Source organism: Emydura macquarii, unplaced genomic scaffold (genome assembly GCF_026122565.2).
Source record: "Emydura macquarii macquarii isolate MOO-44397 ecotype Brisbane River unplaced genomic scaffold, CSIRO-AGI_Emac_v2 contig_3108, whole genome shotgun sequence".
NCBI classification, from domain to species: domain Eukaryota; kingdom Metazoa; phylum Chordata; order Testudines; family Chelidae; genus Emydura; species Emydura macquarii.
In genome coordinates this window covers 1,257,273-1,270,135 of record NW_027133245.1, presented here as the reverse complement: position 1 = coordinate 1,270,135, position 12,863 = coordinate 1,257,273, and the positions used below count along the sequence as shown (strand labels likewise).

The following is a 12,863-nucleotide window of genomic DNA, read 5'->3' as shown; positions in this document are numbered from 1 at the left end:
TCTGGTTTTGTTATATGCTGACTCGTGTAGCAGCAGCAGCATGACATTAAAATAATAAATATCTTGCCTTTATACAGTGCCCTTCATGTATAACTACAGGAGTCACTTCTGCTACTACGGATATGGAGCACAGCAGCTGTTTCACGGCACATGGCAATGTTACATCTGGAGAGAAAGTGAAGAATTCTGTATTTAGTTTAAGCTGCAAATGAAAACAATGCTCATTGTGCCTCATAAGTGGGCTCCTGAGCTTCTCCCCACAAACTCCCATGAATGAATGGGGCTCGCTGATAGAGGCACTAATAAGGGAGCAGATGTGGCTACAAATTGTGCCCTATCAGATACTTGCAACGGGTAGTGCTGCGTGACTGCCCCAATAACCCAGGGAGATGGAACATGAATGAGATCTTGGTGGACACATCCTAGCCTAGATCTGCTGTGCTAGAGAACTGGGCTTCATATAACAGGGCCTGCTTTAACAAGCAAAGGTTGCAGTAGGATTAGGCTCACAGTATGTTGCTATTTTCTGTGCTGTGGGTGCTGCTCCCAAAATCCTCTGAGACAGTTTTGGAAGGGATTAGGTCTTTTGTTCAAAACCAGGTAGAAAGGTTACAATTACATTATTTTAACAATAAAAAGCCCATAAAGATTAGTCTCATGCTTCCCTAATAAAATTACATTATAAAAAGTGCTTCAGGAACTACAAATAAAATTGTCTGTCAAAGGCAACACCATTTGATCTGAGCAGCAGAAACGCTTTTAAAGTTTTTAAAAAATGCATCTCTGAGTAAAATGCTCTGAGGTGCATTTTTTTTAATAGTTCTTTGCAATTTGTTTTAATTCCTTGGCTGTGCAGTGGCTGCAGAATCTGAATCAAGCATAAAATTCAGTTAGCATTGCTGAAATTGACTTTCCCCCCCACATCTTGATCAGCCAGCATTTCTCAAAAAGCACCAAAAAGAGCGAGTACAATCCTGCGAGGTGCTGTGCACTGTCAGTCCCTGTTGATTTCAGTGGGAGTCTGAGGCACCTGACAGGCTCATCCCCTATTTCCCTGTGGCATTGGGACATTGTTTTAGTGTTCAGCTCACAAATTCTGTTCTCCGTTTCTTCTCTAGTCCCTTCTGGGTCTTCCAGTTGATTCACCCAGCATTTCCAGAGATTCACTGTTTCTGTACAGTGGTGGAGACTCCTTGAAATCACTACGGTTTCATGATGAGATTGAGAATTTGGCAGGCCGGGCCATCCCTGGGCTCCTGGAAGTTATTCTCAGCAGTCCCATTGCTGAGATTTACCAACATGTTCTTAAAGCTGCATTCTCAAGTGAGGACCAAATAATGAATCATAACACTGTGAAAAGAAAACTGAATGAGAGCAGTGGAAGGAAATTCGATGGAGAACACACAAAACCAAAATCTATAAGGTACTTTAATGTTGCTGCAGGATTGATTGCATTTATTGCACTAAACAGAGGAAATCGGATGGTGTCAATGACTTCCTCTGAGTCTCTTATGAATCCATGTAATGCGGGACAGGCAGGAACAGAGTTAGGACAACAAGCATCTTATTCATCAGTTGTGACTGCTAATACAACAAAAAATGAAGTGAAGGAGAATAAACCTGGAAAGATCAGAAGCAGTCAAGAAATTGCAAGCAAGGCAAATGAAACAGGTACTCATTCTGTAGAACAAGCTCCTCCGGAAGAGATTCTCTTAAAAATGCCTGAGAAGCTGATATTACACGTAAGATGGAAGTCAAATATGGGCAAATGTATAGATGCCTCCCCATTAGTTATAATACCAGCCATGGATGATTTATCTGCAACTGTATACATTGGGTCACATTCTCACACAATGCAGGCAATTGATTTATACTCAGGAAAAGTCAAGTGGGAGAGAATCCTTGGAGATCGTATTGAATCATCTGCATGTGTGTCTAAGTGTGGAAACTTCATTATTGTTGGTATGTATTTTAAATGATTTTCCTTTCCCCCTCCCCTTAAATTGTAACCAAATTACACAGCAGCTTATTTAATGTCAAACAATATGTAGCTGCCATCTCTGTTTCCACCAACCCATGTTCTGTCTGTCTAAAATTAAACTGCAGTAACTGGGAACAAAAGGGGAAAGCAGTCACTGGGCCATTGAAAGGGAGGTGGGCTCCAGTCCACCTGTTACAAGCTTAGCTTATCTCCCCAGGTGAGGGGGATGAGTAATGAATGAAGTCATGTAACAGATGGATCAGGTGGCTGAATGAATCAGGCCTAAAGTAGATAAGGAAGGGGCCTAGAGAGAAAAGGTGAGTGTTTGTTTGCAGATGCCTCAGACAGTAAGAAGCCTCCTGCAGGGCCCTGAATCTCAGCAGAGGGGAAAACCCCAGCAGGGAAGGAGGCCTATCTGCTGATTTCTTCCAATCTGGGAAGGAATAAGACTGAGAAAAGGAGCAACCAACTGAGGGAAGATGATCCAAGGTCACAGCAGACAAGAATAAGTACAGCCCCAAGGAGGGGAACTGTGAGACTCCTCTTTTAGAAGAAGATGACTTTGGAGATTTACAGAAGACAGATCCTCAGATGGGAGAAACTGGGTAGAAGAGCCTGTTTGTGTTTGAACTCTGAAAGGAATTTTAAAGAGAGGATAGACGCTTAGGGAGGAGGGGCTTCGGCCCATCTTGAAACTGGGGTGAAGATGCGGTAGGTTTGAGTTCTATTTTGATTGACTCTGTACAGGACTTTAATTGGATCGTGGGAGGGGAATATCTAGTCAGTTTGGACTTTTTAAGGGCTCCTGAGCAGAAGGGGAAATAGAGGCAAGGTACTGCATTGCCAGTCCAGGCCACAAGACGGTGCTCTGGAGGCAGTAACTTTATCACAACCATAAAGAATGATGGAAGGACAACTTATTTAATGTATTGCAATCAGGTTGGCGTATTATGCACCAATTGATTTATTCTCCTTTTCTTAACTGGTCTGTACTAATAAATTGATAATCTGTAGGTACAAGTTCCTTTTGAAGAATTTAATTATGGAGGGATGATATGTCTTTAAAATGTCTTTAAAATAAGCTTTAAAAATTAAGAGGTAGAACTTAGTGCATGATACCTCAGATAGTTAAGTCTGATGCAAAATAATCTTTTTTTAAGTTATTTGTGGATACATTGAACAAAAGTCACTGGTACAAGATATTGGCAAATGAACTTTCCACTCCATCAGTATATACTGTCTAAGTTTTAAAGCAGTTTGTTGCTGGCATGTCAAAGTAGCCATTATTGTCTTACACAGGATCAATATGTCACCTGTAACTGACCTCCCCATGAAAATCAGGAGGGTTTTTGTCATCTGCTCAGATGAAAAGAGAATAATTAAATGCTTATTAATGTTATCTTTCTACATAGTGCATGCACACATGATACATATATATGTCTAAAGTGTGAAATAGTACAAAGCTTGGATCCCTTGCCTTTAGGATTCACATAAAGTGGGGTTGACCAAGGTTTTGGCGGATATTTTGATTGCTGTTGAGACTGCAGGTAATAAAAGTGTACTGATGTTGTATTATGCCCTTGAACTAGAGCCTGGATTTCATTAAACAAAATGGAGGCTCTTTATTATACGCTTCAATGTCTGTATTGCCAGATACAGTGTTGTTCTAGCCCTGTTGGTTCCAAGATATTAGAGAGACAAGGTAGATGAAGTACCATTGGACCATCTTCTGTTCATGCAAGAAACAAGCTTTATGTTTATTGACAGAAACACAAATGAGAATAAAAGTAATTTCATTAATATGCACAAGCTTTGCACTTCGCCTGTCCATATGCAGTAGCTCACCCTGTCCTCCAACAAACTTCACAATAATAGTTCAGTAAAAATAGGTACAGCTTTAAACATGACTCAGAGGAAGAGCACTGAGCAGTTAATGTCAAATGCACTTGTGAGCAAAAAGTGCTGGGAAATATGTTTGGAGGCAATAGGTTGACTCACAAGCTATCTTTTGATCAGCAGTGACGCAGTTAAAACATTAATCCAAATATCACCTGTTTTTTTTTCCCTGCTGCATTTTATTTTATGCAGGCTGCTATAATGGCTTAGTGTACGTGCTCAGAAGCCAAAATGGGGAAATACATTGTGTCTTTACCACTGAAGATGCTGTGAAAAGCTCTGCAGTTGTGCATCCCGTCACTGGACTAGTCTACATTGGATCACATGACCAACATATATATGCTTTGGATATTTATGTAAGAAGTCACCCTCACTAACTTTATGTACATCAAAAGTAAAGCATCTGACTCTCTTGAACCGTATCTATAGTAACACCAGCTTCACCTCCATCAGTGTTGGCATCCTGGAGTTAATTAGGCCTGCTTGGAGTACGGTTAAATGACATAGTGATTAAAAGTGCTGTTGGCAGCCTGTGGCCTACCTGCATTATGCTTCCAATGCCAGTTCAGGACTGTATGTCAAATTACCCTCTGTCACTAGTATGGACCTGGGTAGTTAGGGCATATCTAAAATGTGCACACTCAGTGCTGGCAACTTGTAATAACACCACAATTTGGTGTGGAGGAGACTATGTACCTCTTCCCTTCCTCCAGAATGTGTTGAGAGAAGGAAAGTGATGTGGGTGGGTAGTATGTATTTGCTAGCTGAATTTCCAGTATTTAGCTCTATCAGAGAAGAAACTATCCTGAGCAGTATGGGTTTCTGTTAATGCTGGCGAAGTATAATCTTCACTGAATAACTAGTATTTTGCAAGTAAACTTGCTATTGATAAAACTTTGACATTTGAGTCCTTGCAAATAACATCCTGAACTTTAACTCTCTGTTATCAGATTGTATAGCTTTTTAATGTTTTGATGTACATTTTTCTTGGGTTCACAGAAGGAGGAGTGTATCTGGAAGCTGCACTGTGAAGGTGGAGCTGTATTTTCATCTCCTTATCTGAGCATCTTGCCAGATCACCTATATGTTGCTACACTAGGAGGACTTTTATTGGCTATAAATCCAGTATGTACCTTCCTTGTTATTTCTGGGCCCAATCCAGAATCCTTATTCACCCAAAACATGCTGTGATGTCAGTAGAAGTTTTTCTTCAATAAGGACTGCAAGGTTGAACTTTCTAATAACAATCTTTTCGTCCAGGGATCCCACTGCATTTCAGAGGAGAGCAGTATTATCTTGATTTTGCAGATGGGGAACCTGAGGCACAGAGAGATGAAGACTTAAATTCACAAAAGGACTCTCTGATGAACTGTCTGACTTATAGGTGCTCTACTGCTCAGTGGGATTCTCAACCCCATGTTAGTTGCCCCGTTTCTCTATACAATGCATAGGGAGAGTTAAGTGCCTAAGAAAGGGATTCACAGAAGGCAGCAGACGGACTGAGGAGCTCCCTGATTTTAGCCAGTAGGAAATGCTGAGGAGAGGGGTGTGGCCTGAGCACTGCCTTTGAAAGGTAGTTAGGTGTCTAACTTTGGGCCAGAGAGAGGTGTCTGTCTCGGCTCAGGGTTCTCAGCCATGAACCGTCTCCTGGAATTGGCTCCCTAAACTAGGTCACCCATTCCATGTGAAAAACAAGAGCGGGAAAGACATGCACACAGACACCCGCTCCATTATAGACAATGGCACAGTCAGCATTCACCTGAGATATGGGAAGACACGGATTCAAATCTCTGCTCTGCCAGATTTGGAGCAGAAACTTGAACCTACATCCCAGGTGAGTGCCCTAACCACTTGGCTATTGGGTAATATGGGCTGGGTCTCAATTTCTCATGCTGAAGCTGTTCCACTTTGTATAAAATAATTAAATATTCATTGGGATAGAGAGACGCAAGAGATTGACTCTTATAACCAAGTGGTAAGGATACTCACTTGGCATGTAGGAGAGTCATATTCAAGTCACTGCTCCAAATCAGGCAAAGAAAGCAGGATTTTGAACTTGGGTTTCACACTCTCTCTCTCTCACACCCACACCCCCAGTTCCTGATTTGCTAGCCCCAGCTGTCTTTGTGCAGGTTAGGCATGCTCTGAGGAACGCCTCGTTTGAGACTCTCACCAGCGCTGAGTGATCCAAGGAGCTTGTTAGCTGTGGGGCAGCATCAGGATTTAAGTGGCTTTGTGCATTGCCTACTGGCAGAAACTTGGGTGCCTGCAGGAATAGGTGGCCGTTGATCTGCTGTTTTATGAATGTTATTGCTGCCTAAATGTTGGACTTGGACATCTAAACAGGAGTTAGGTGCCCAAGTGTATCATTGTGACTCTGGCTCAGAGTTACTTGCTCAGGATCACATGCTGAGTGAATGGCAGAATTTGGACTGGAACTTATGTTTCCTGACTCCCCATAACCCAGCTCTCACGCACAGCCTCCAGCACACACCCATTAACTCCCATATCCTTCCCCAGCAGCACATAGCCCAGCCCCAGAAAACCAATGGTGTCTTCTTTTCATGAGCCTAATTCCATAATCCTTTGCAGCTGCAGTTGATTGTGGGATTTAGGTGCATTTTTTGATCCTGGTGCGAACAGGTTGAGAACCACTGCACTAGCTCACACTGCCTTTCATAAGATTTCTGTCATAATGGCTGAGTTACACATGGTTAAAGATAAATTCATAAGGATTATTGTGGATGAATAATATCTGTTTTCAAAGGTAAGCCTAGCTAAACAAGAAAGGAGCCTCCAGCTGAGAAAGCTGTCTCTAAATAAGGGTGTTCCTAAAAACGTTTCAGCAAGGTTTCTTGCAAGTTTTCTCTACAGCTATGTGTTACCAGAGTGAGATGGCACAGAGCAGCAGTGGCACTGACTCAGATAATTCACATACATTACAACTGTTCATACACTAGCTGTATTCATGATCTATAATGATGATTGTGATTTATGGGTTGCAGCCGTTCATACACTGTTTAGGGTTAACATCATATGTAATGGCCAGTTTTATGCTCTTAAGAGCAAGTTGTGCCCCCTCCTCCATTGGTGTGGAGGGCCCTCTAGCATAATCAATAGAGTTCTGCTGTGCAAAAGGAGAGTCAGGATATAGGAAATCTGTATGGGGAATGCACATCCTCTGATGTAGCCCAGCTCCACCGCCCCTGCACAACCACAGACACGGGATTTAAGATGGGGGAACATAAAGCTAGGAGAGAGAGATGGAGGATCTGGTGTTACATAGATCCTCTGATCCTTCCTTGTCTGTCATGGAGGAGGATAGAATAGGGGCATGAGGATCACAGAGACTTTTCTAGCCATTAATTTGGAGTAATCGCTGCAGAGTAGGTCTGCTCTTGCTCTGTAGCCTGGGGGAGCGAATCCTCTCTTCTTCAAGATATTCCCAGGGCCCAGCCCAATTACTAGGGAAAGGAATTGCCCTGTAGTTTTATGCAGCTTTCTTCAGTCACATTAAACACCATGTATTGTGATTTGTGATTCACAGGGTACGGGGAATAAGATCTGGAAAAATTCCTGTGGAAAACCCCTCTTCTCCTCTCCCCACTGCAGTGAGCAGTGTGTGTGCATTGGATGTGTGGATGGGAATGTGTACTGTTTTAGCCACTTTGGAGAAAAGGTGAAAAGCTAGCACTGTTAGATTATTCTCCTTCTTACAGCACAAAGTCTTGCTTCAATTTATCTTTTATTAATAAATTGCAGTTTTTATAAAACTATTCTGAGGATTAACAAAGATTAACTCTTATTTACACCAGCCAAGTAAAACTAGCATCAGTATGTGCCCATTTTACAGAAGGATAAGTTCTAACAGGGCGAGGTAAAGCATTTTGCCCAAGGCTATCCAGCAAGTCAGTGGCAGGGCTGGAATATAATCCAGAATACCAGTCCTCCTAGCCATCTCTCCATTCTTAATGCAGCGGTAAAAACCTTGAGCATCTCAGTTCAAATCCTAATAATTTAATTTGGGAGGGGAGGATGAAAGGCGTGTCAGATGGTGACATATTTGGTCTGAATTTCCTATCTCTGGTTGAATTTTTGTTGTTTGTTTTTTTGCTGGGCTCAGCCACAGAATACTTAACTCACAAGTGTCCTTAGCAAAATTTGTCACTGATGTTCTAAAACAGCGATGCTAGGATGCCTCCCCCCTTTCATTGACTTGCAGGGATTTTTATGTAGGTGATTCCTGGAACTCCAACAAGATGGGATTTGTTGCACTACACCAGTACAATGAGGAGAGATTCTCTATAGAGGGCATGGGGAGTGGAGGGGGGTTTTACCATGCGGAAGGGGGGCCTGTGCTGTAATGGCCTTAAGGTAATTCGTTCCCTGTTTAGCCACATTTTAATAGGGCCTCCATGTAGATGAATGATTTACAGGAAGCTAGGGAGAAAATATATTTTATTGGGCCACTTTCTGTTGGTGAGAGAGACAAGCTTTCAAACTTACTCAGAACTCTTCTTCAGCTCAGCTGTGTGCCTGCCTACTGAATATATGCAGGGAGCTTAGATTGTGAATGTTGCAAGTATTTTCTAGCTATGTGTTATATCCAGTGTGCGCCAGTATCCAGATGATGAAATGTAGTTATGTCCTTTTCTGTCAACAACTTGTCCGTAAAGATTAAAATAGATGTATCATTGGAAACTTAAACAACTTGCAATAATGGATTAATTTTTTTAATACTGTTCTGTAGGTTTGGCAGTTTTCCACCAATGGACCAGTATTTTCATCCCCGTGTATCTCAAGTTTAACTAGGCAAGAAATATTTTTTGGCTCCCATGACCACTTTATCTACTGCTGTAATATGGAAGGTAATTTATTGTGGAAATTTGAAACCACTTCAAGTGTATATGCAACTCCATTTGTTTTCCATAGTCTTGAATTGGAGAGTGAAATGCTGCTGGCAGCAACATCTACAGATGGTAAAGTGTGGATCCTGAATGCTAAGAATGGATTGGTAGTGGGTGTAGATAAACTTCCAGGAGAAGTATTCTCTTCCCCTGTAGTATGTGGAACAAGGCTCATTGTTGGCTGTAGAAATGATTATGTTTATTGCCTAGATTTGTATATCGCTGAAAAAATAAGAACTAGTACGAAGTGCTGAACTGCTTCATTTCCAGTGTTTATGCTTGGAAGTTAAGAACATCACTGAATTGAACTGAAAGCACACTGGCCTGCAAGGTGCTGCCTACCTCTTAGCCCATTCTACTTGGGTAAAATTGATCATGTTTGCAAACTTGCTAGTTAACAATTTTGCACCAACAGGCATGTCTACGCTGCAACAAAAGACCTACGGCAGTGAGTCTCAGAGCCTGGATCAACTGATTCAGGCTCATTCTGTGGGGTAAAAAGAGCTCTTTTTAGCCCTGTAGTGGAAGCCTGAGTCAGTTTACCTGAGCTCTAAGACTCGCTGCCATGCGTTTGTTATTGCAGTTTTGATGTATTTATTGTGTTGTGTGGATTTGGAGAAATGTGTGGTTGTTTTCTTTTAAAATTTTAATTGTGTTATTTAAAACATGATAGTGCTTAGTGGCGACAGTATGCAATACCTTTTAAAAATGTTACTTGGTCAACATTAAACTCCCCCAATTATGACCACTGAACACATTTTTAAGGTGGTGTGTTTACACTAGGTGAAAATTGGTGCTAGCTAACATGATTTCAAAGACAAATTATTTTCTCAATCGAGAGAGGGCTCTTGACTTAATGGTTGCTCAGCATCAGATCACAAATGTATAATCTCTGATTTAAGCTGAATTTTGGTGAAAAATAAATGTGTTCACTCTGACATAACTGTTTCTGGCAATTTATATTTAATTTTGTGCCATATGTCATGTCTAGCATAACAGTGCAAGTTGCTAGTCTGTTTGGTCTCAAATTCTCCAGTATTTGGCTGGGATTTTTGTCCATTTTATTGAGTTTAATAACATACTTTGAAAATAGATAACTGTATCTCAGTGTGCCAACTGTACATACATAGAGCACCTTCCCTTTGAGGATGCTACCTGTTTTGAATCCTTCAGTGCTGGAATTCTGTTCTGTTCGCTATTGTTTTTTATAATGTGCTCGTCACAGGAGTATCTGAGTGCCTGAAAGCCATCATAGTACCCCAACATGCAACCCCCTTTCATAAGCAACCAGAATAAGGGAGAGCAGCTATCCTGCATCTGGGATGACACAGATCAACCCAGGATCTCGGGGACTGCACAGGTGGTTTAAATGCACCTTCCCTCTTTTGAACCATGCAGTATGGCCAGACCAAAGGATATGGATGATAATCACACGTCATGTGGTATTACTCCACAACTTAATCATTTTACTGTATCTAGTGAAGCTAATCTAACTTTCAAGAGAAAACTGAGTCTTCAGTTTTACACAGTGATCTAAGTCTACTAGTTTCCCTGGGATAGTGCTTGGTGTATGCTACAGACCACCAGGATCTGATTTGGACATGAATAGAGACCTCTTTAAGGGTTTTAATGAAGTAAATACTACTGCGAACTGTGTGATTATGGGAGACTTTAACTTCCAAGATATAGACTAGAGGACAAGTGCTAGTAGTAATAATAGGACCCAGATTTTTCTGGATGTGATAGCTGACAGATTTCCTTCACCAAATAGCTACTGAACCAACAAGAGGGGATGCCATTTTAGATTTGGTATTGGTGAGTAGTGAGGATCTCATAGAAGAACTGGTTGTAGGGGACAACCTTGGTTCGAGTGACCATGAACTAATTCGGTTCAAACTATATGGAAGGTTAAACAAAAATAGATCTGTGACTATGGTCTTTGACTTTGAAAGGGCTAACTTAAAAAAATTAAGGGAATTAGTTGGGGAAGTGGACTGGATTGAAGAACTCATGGATCTAATGGCGGAGGAGTCTTGGAATTACTTCAAGTCAAAGTTGCAGGAACTATCTGAATCCTGCATCCCAAGGAAGGAGAAAAAATTCATAGGCAAGAGTTGTAGACCAAGCTGGGCGAGTAAGCATCTCAGACAGGTGATTAAGAGAAAGCAGAAAGCCTACAAGGAGTGGAAAATGGGAGTGATCAGCAAGGAAAGCTACCTCTTGGAGGTCAGAACATGTAGAGATAAAGTGAGAACAGCCACAAGCCAAGTAGAGTTGGACCTTGCAAAGGGAATTAAAACCAATAGTAAAAGTTTCTATAGCCATATAAATAGGAAGAAAACAAAGAAGAAGTTGGACCACTAAGCACTGATGATGGGGTGGAGGTTAAGGATAATCTAGGCATGGCTGAATAGCTGAACAAATACTTTGCCTCCGTTTTTAATGAGGCGCATGATGAGGTTGGGGAAAGTGGTAGGGTGGCTAATGGGAATGAGGATATGGGGGTAGAAATTACCACATCTGAGGTAGAAGCCAAACTCTAACAACTCCATGAGACTAAATAGGGGGGCGGGACAGATAATCACTAGCCAAGAATATTCAAGGAACTAGCACATAAAATTGCAAGCCTGTTAGCAAGGATTTTTAATAAATCTGTAAACTCAGGGGCTGTACCATATGGCTGGAGAATTGCTAACATAGTTCCTATTTTTAAGAAAGGGGGAAAAAAGTGATCCAGGTAACTACAGGCATGTTAGTTTGACCTCAGTAGTATGCAAGTCTTGGAAAAAAATTTTGAAAGAGAAAGTTGTTAAGGACAGTGAGGTTAGTGGTAATTGGGATAAAATACAACATGGGTTTACAAAAGGTAGATCATGCCAGACCAACCTGATCTCCTTTTTTGAGAAGATAACAGATTTTTTTTAAACAAAGGGAATGCAGTGGATCTAATTTACCAAGATTTCAGTAAGGCATTTGATACGGTTCCACATGGGGAATTATTAGTTAAATTGGAAAAGATGGGGATTAATATGAAAATTGAAAGGTGCATACGGAACTAGTTCACAGAGACTACAACGGGTCATACTGAAAGGTGAACTGTCAAGCTGGAGGGAGGTTACTAATGGTCTTGGGACCAATCTTATTTAACCTTCTATTACTCACCTTGGCACAAAAAAGTGTGTGTGCGCCAATAAAGTTTGCGGATGACACAAAGTTGGGAGGTATTGCCAATACAGAGAAGGATCGGGCTATCATACGGGAAGATCTGGATGACCTTGTAAACTGGAGTAATAGAAATAGGATGAAATTTAATAGTGGAAAGTGCAAAGTGATGCACTTAGGGAATAATAATAACTTTTGCTGTAAGGTGGGGACGCATCAGTTCGAAGTGCCAGAGCAGGAGGAACTGGGTGTATTGGTGGTTCACAGGATGACTACGAGCCACCAATGTGATGTGGCTATGAAAAAAGGTAATGCAGTCCTTGGATGCATCAGATGAGGTATTTCAAGTAGAGATAGGGAGGTGTCAGTACCATTATACAAGGCACTGGTGAGACCTCATCTGGAATACTGTATGCAGTTCTGGTCCCCCATGTTTAAGAAAGATGAATTCAAACTTTAACAGGTGCAGGGAAGGGCTATTAGGATGATCTGAGGAATGGAAGACCTGCTTTATGAGAGGAGACTCAAAGAGCTTGGCTTGTTTAGCCTAACCAAAAGAAGGTTGAGGGGAGATATGATTGCTCTCTATAAATACATCAGAGGGTTAAATACCAGGGAGGGAGAAGAATTATTTAAGTTCAGCGCCAATGTGGACACAAGAACTAATGGATATAAACTGGCCATCAGGAAGTTTAGACTTGAAATTAGATGCAGGTTTCTAACCATCAGAGGAGCGAAGCTCTGGAATAGCCTTCCAAAGAGAGGAAGGGGGTCAAAAAACCTAGCTGGCTTCAAAAACTGAGCTTGATAAATGTATGAGGGGATGGTATGCTGGGACAGCCTAGTTTGGCAGTTGACTGATCTTTGACTACTGGTGGTAGATATGCCAATGGCCTGTGAAGGGATGTTAGATGGGG

At 41.5% G+C, this 12,863-nt stretch overlaps 1 protein-coding gene across 6 annotated transcripts in view; it reads left to right on the top strand.

The window, feature by feature from the left end:
* AASDH (aminoadipate-semialdehyde dehydrogenase) overlaps nt 1–9,727 on the top strand; it is a 36,898-nt gene extending 27,171 nt beyond the window's left edge. For 3 of the 6 annotated variants that reach the window (XM_067530660.1, XM_067530662.1, XM_067530659.1), the window contains 5 exons: nt 1,119–1,962; nt 4,070–4,233; nt 4,877–5,002; nt 7,425–7,556; nt 8,628–9,727. In XM_067530660.1, the coding sequence (XP_067386761.1) occupies nt 1,119–1,962; nt 4,070–4,233; nt 4,877–5,002; nt 7,425–7,556; nt 8,628–9,038 (1,677 nt within the window). In that variant the 3' untranslated portion in view covers nt 9,039–9,727. Of the gene's footprint in view, nt 1–1,118; nt 1,963–4,069; nt 4,234–4,876; nt 5,003–7,424; nt 7,557–8,627 lie in introns of those variants that run through there. The other 3 variants (XM_067530663.1, XM_067530665.1, XM_067530664.1) reach the window with 3 other exon arrangements.
* Nucleotides 9,728–12,863: the final 3,136 nt, after the last annotated feature.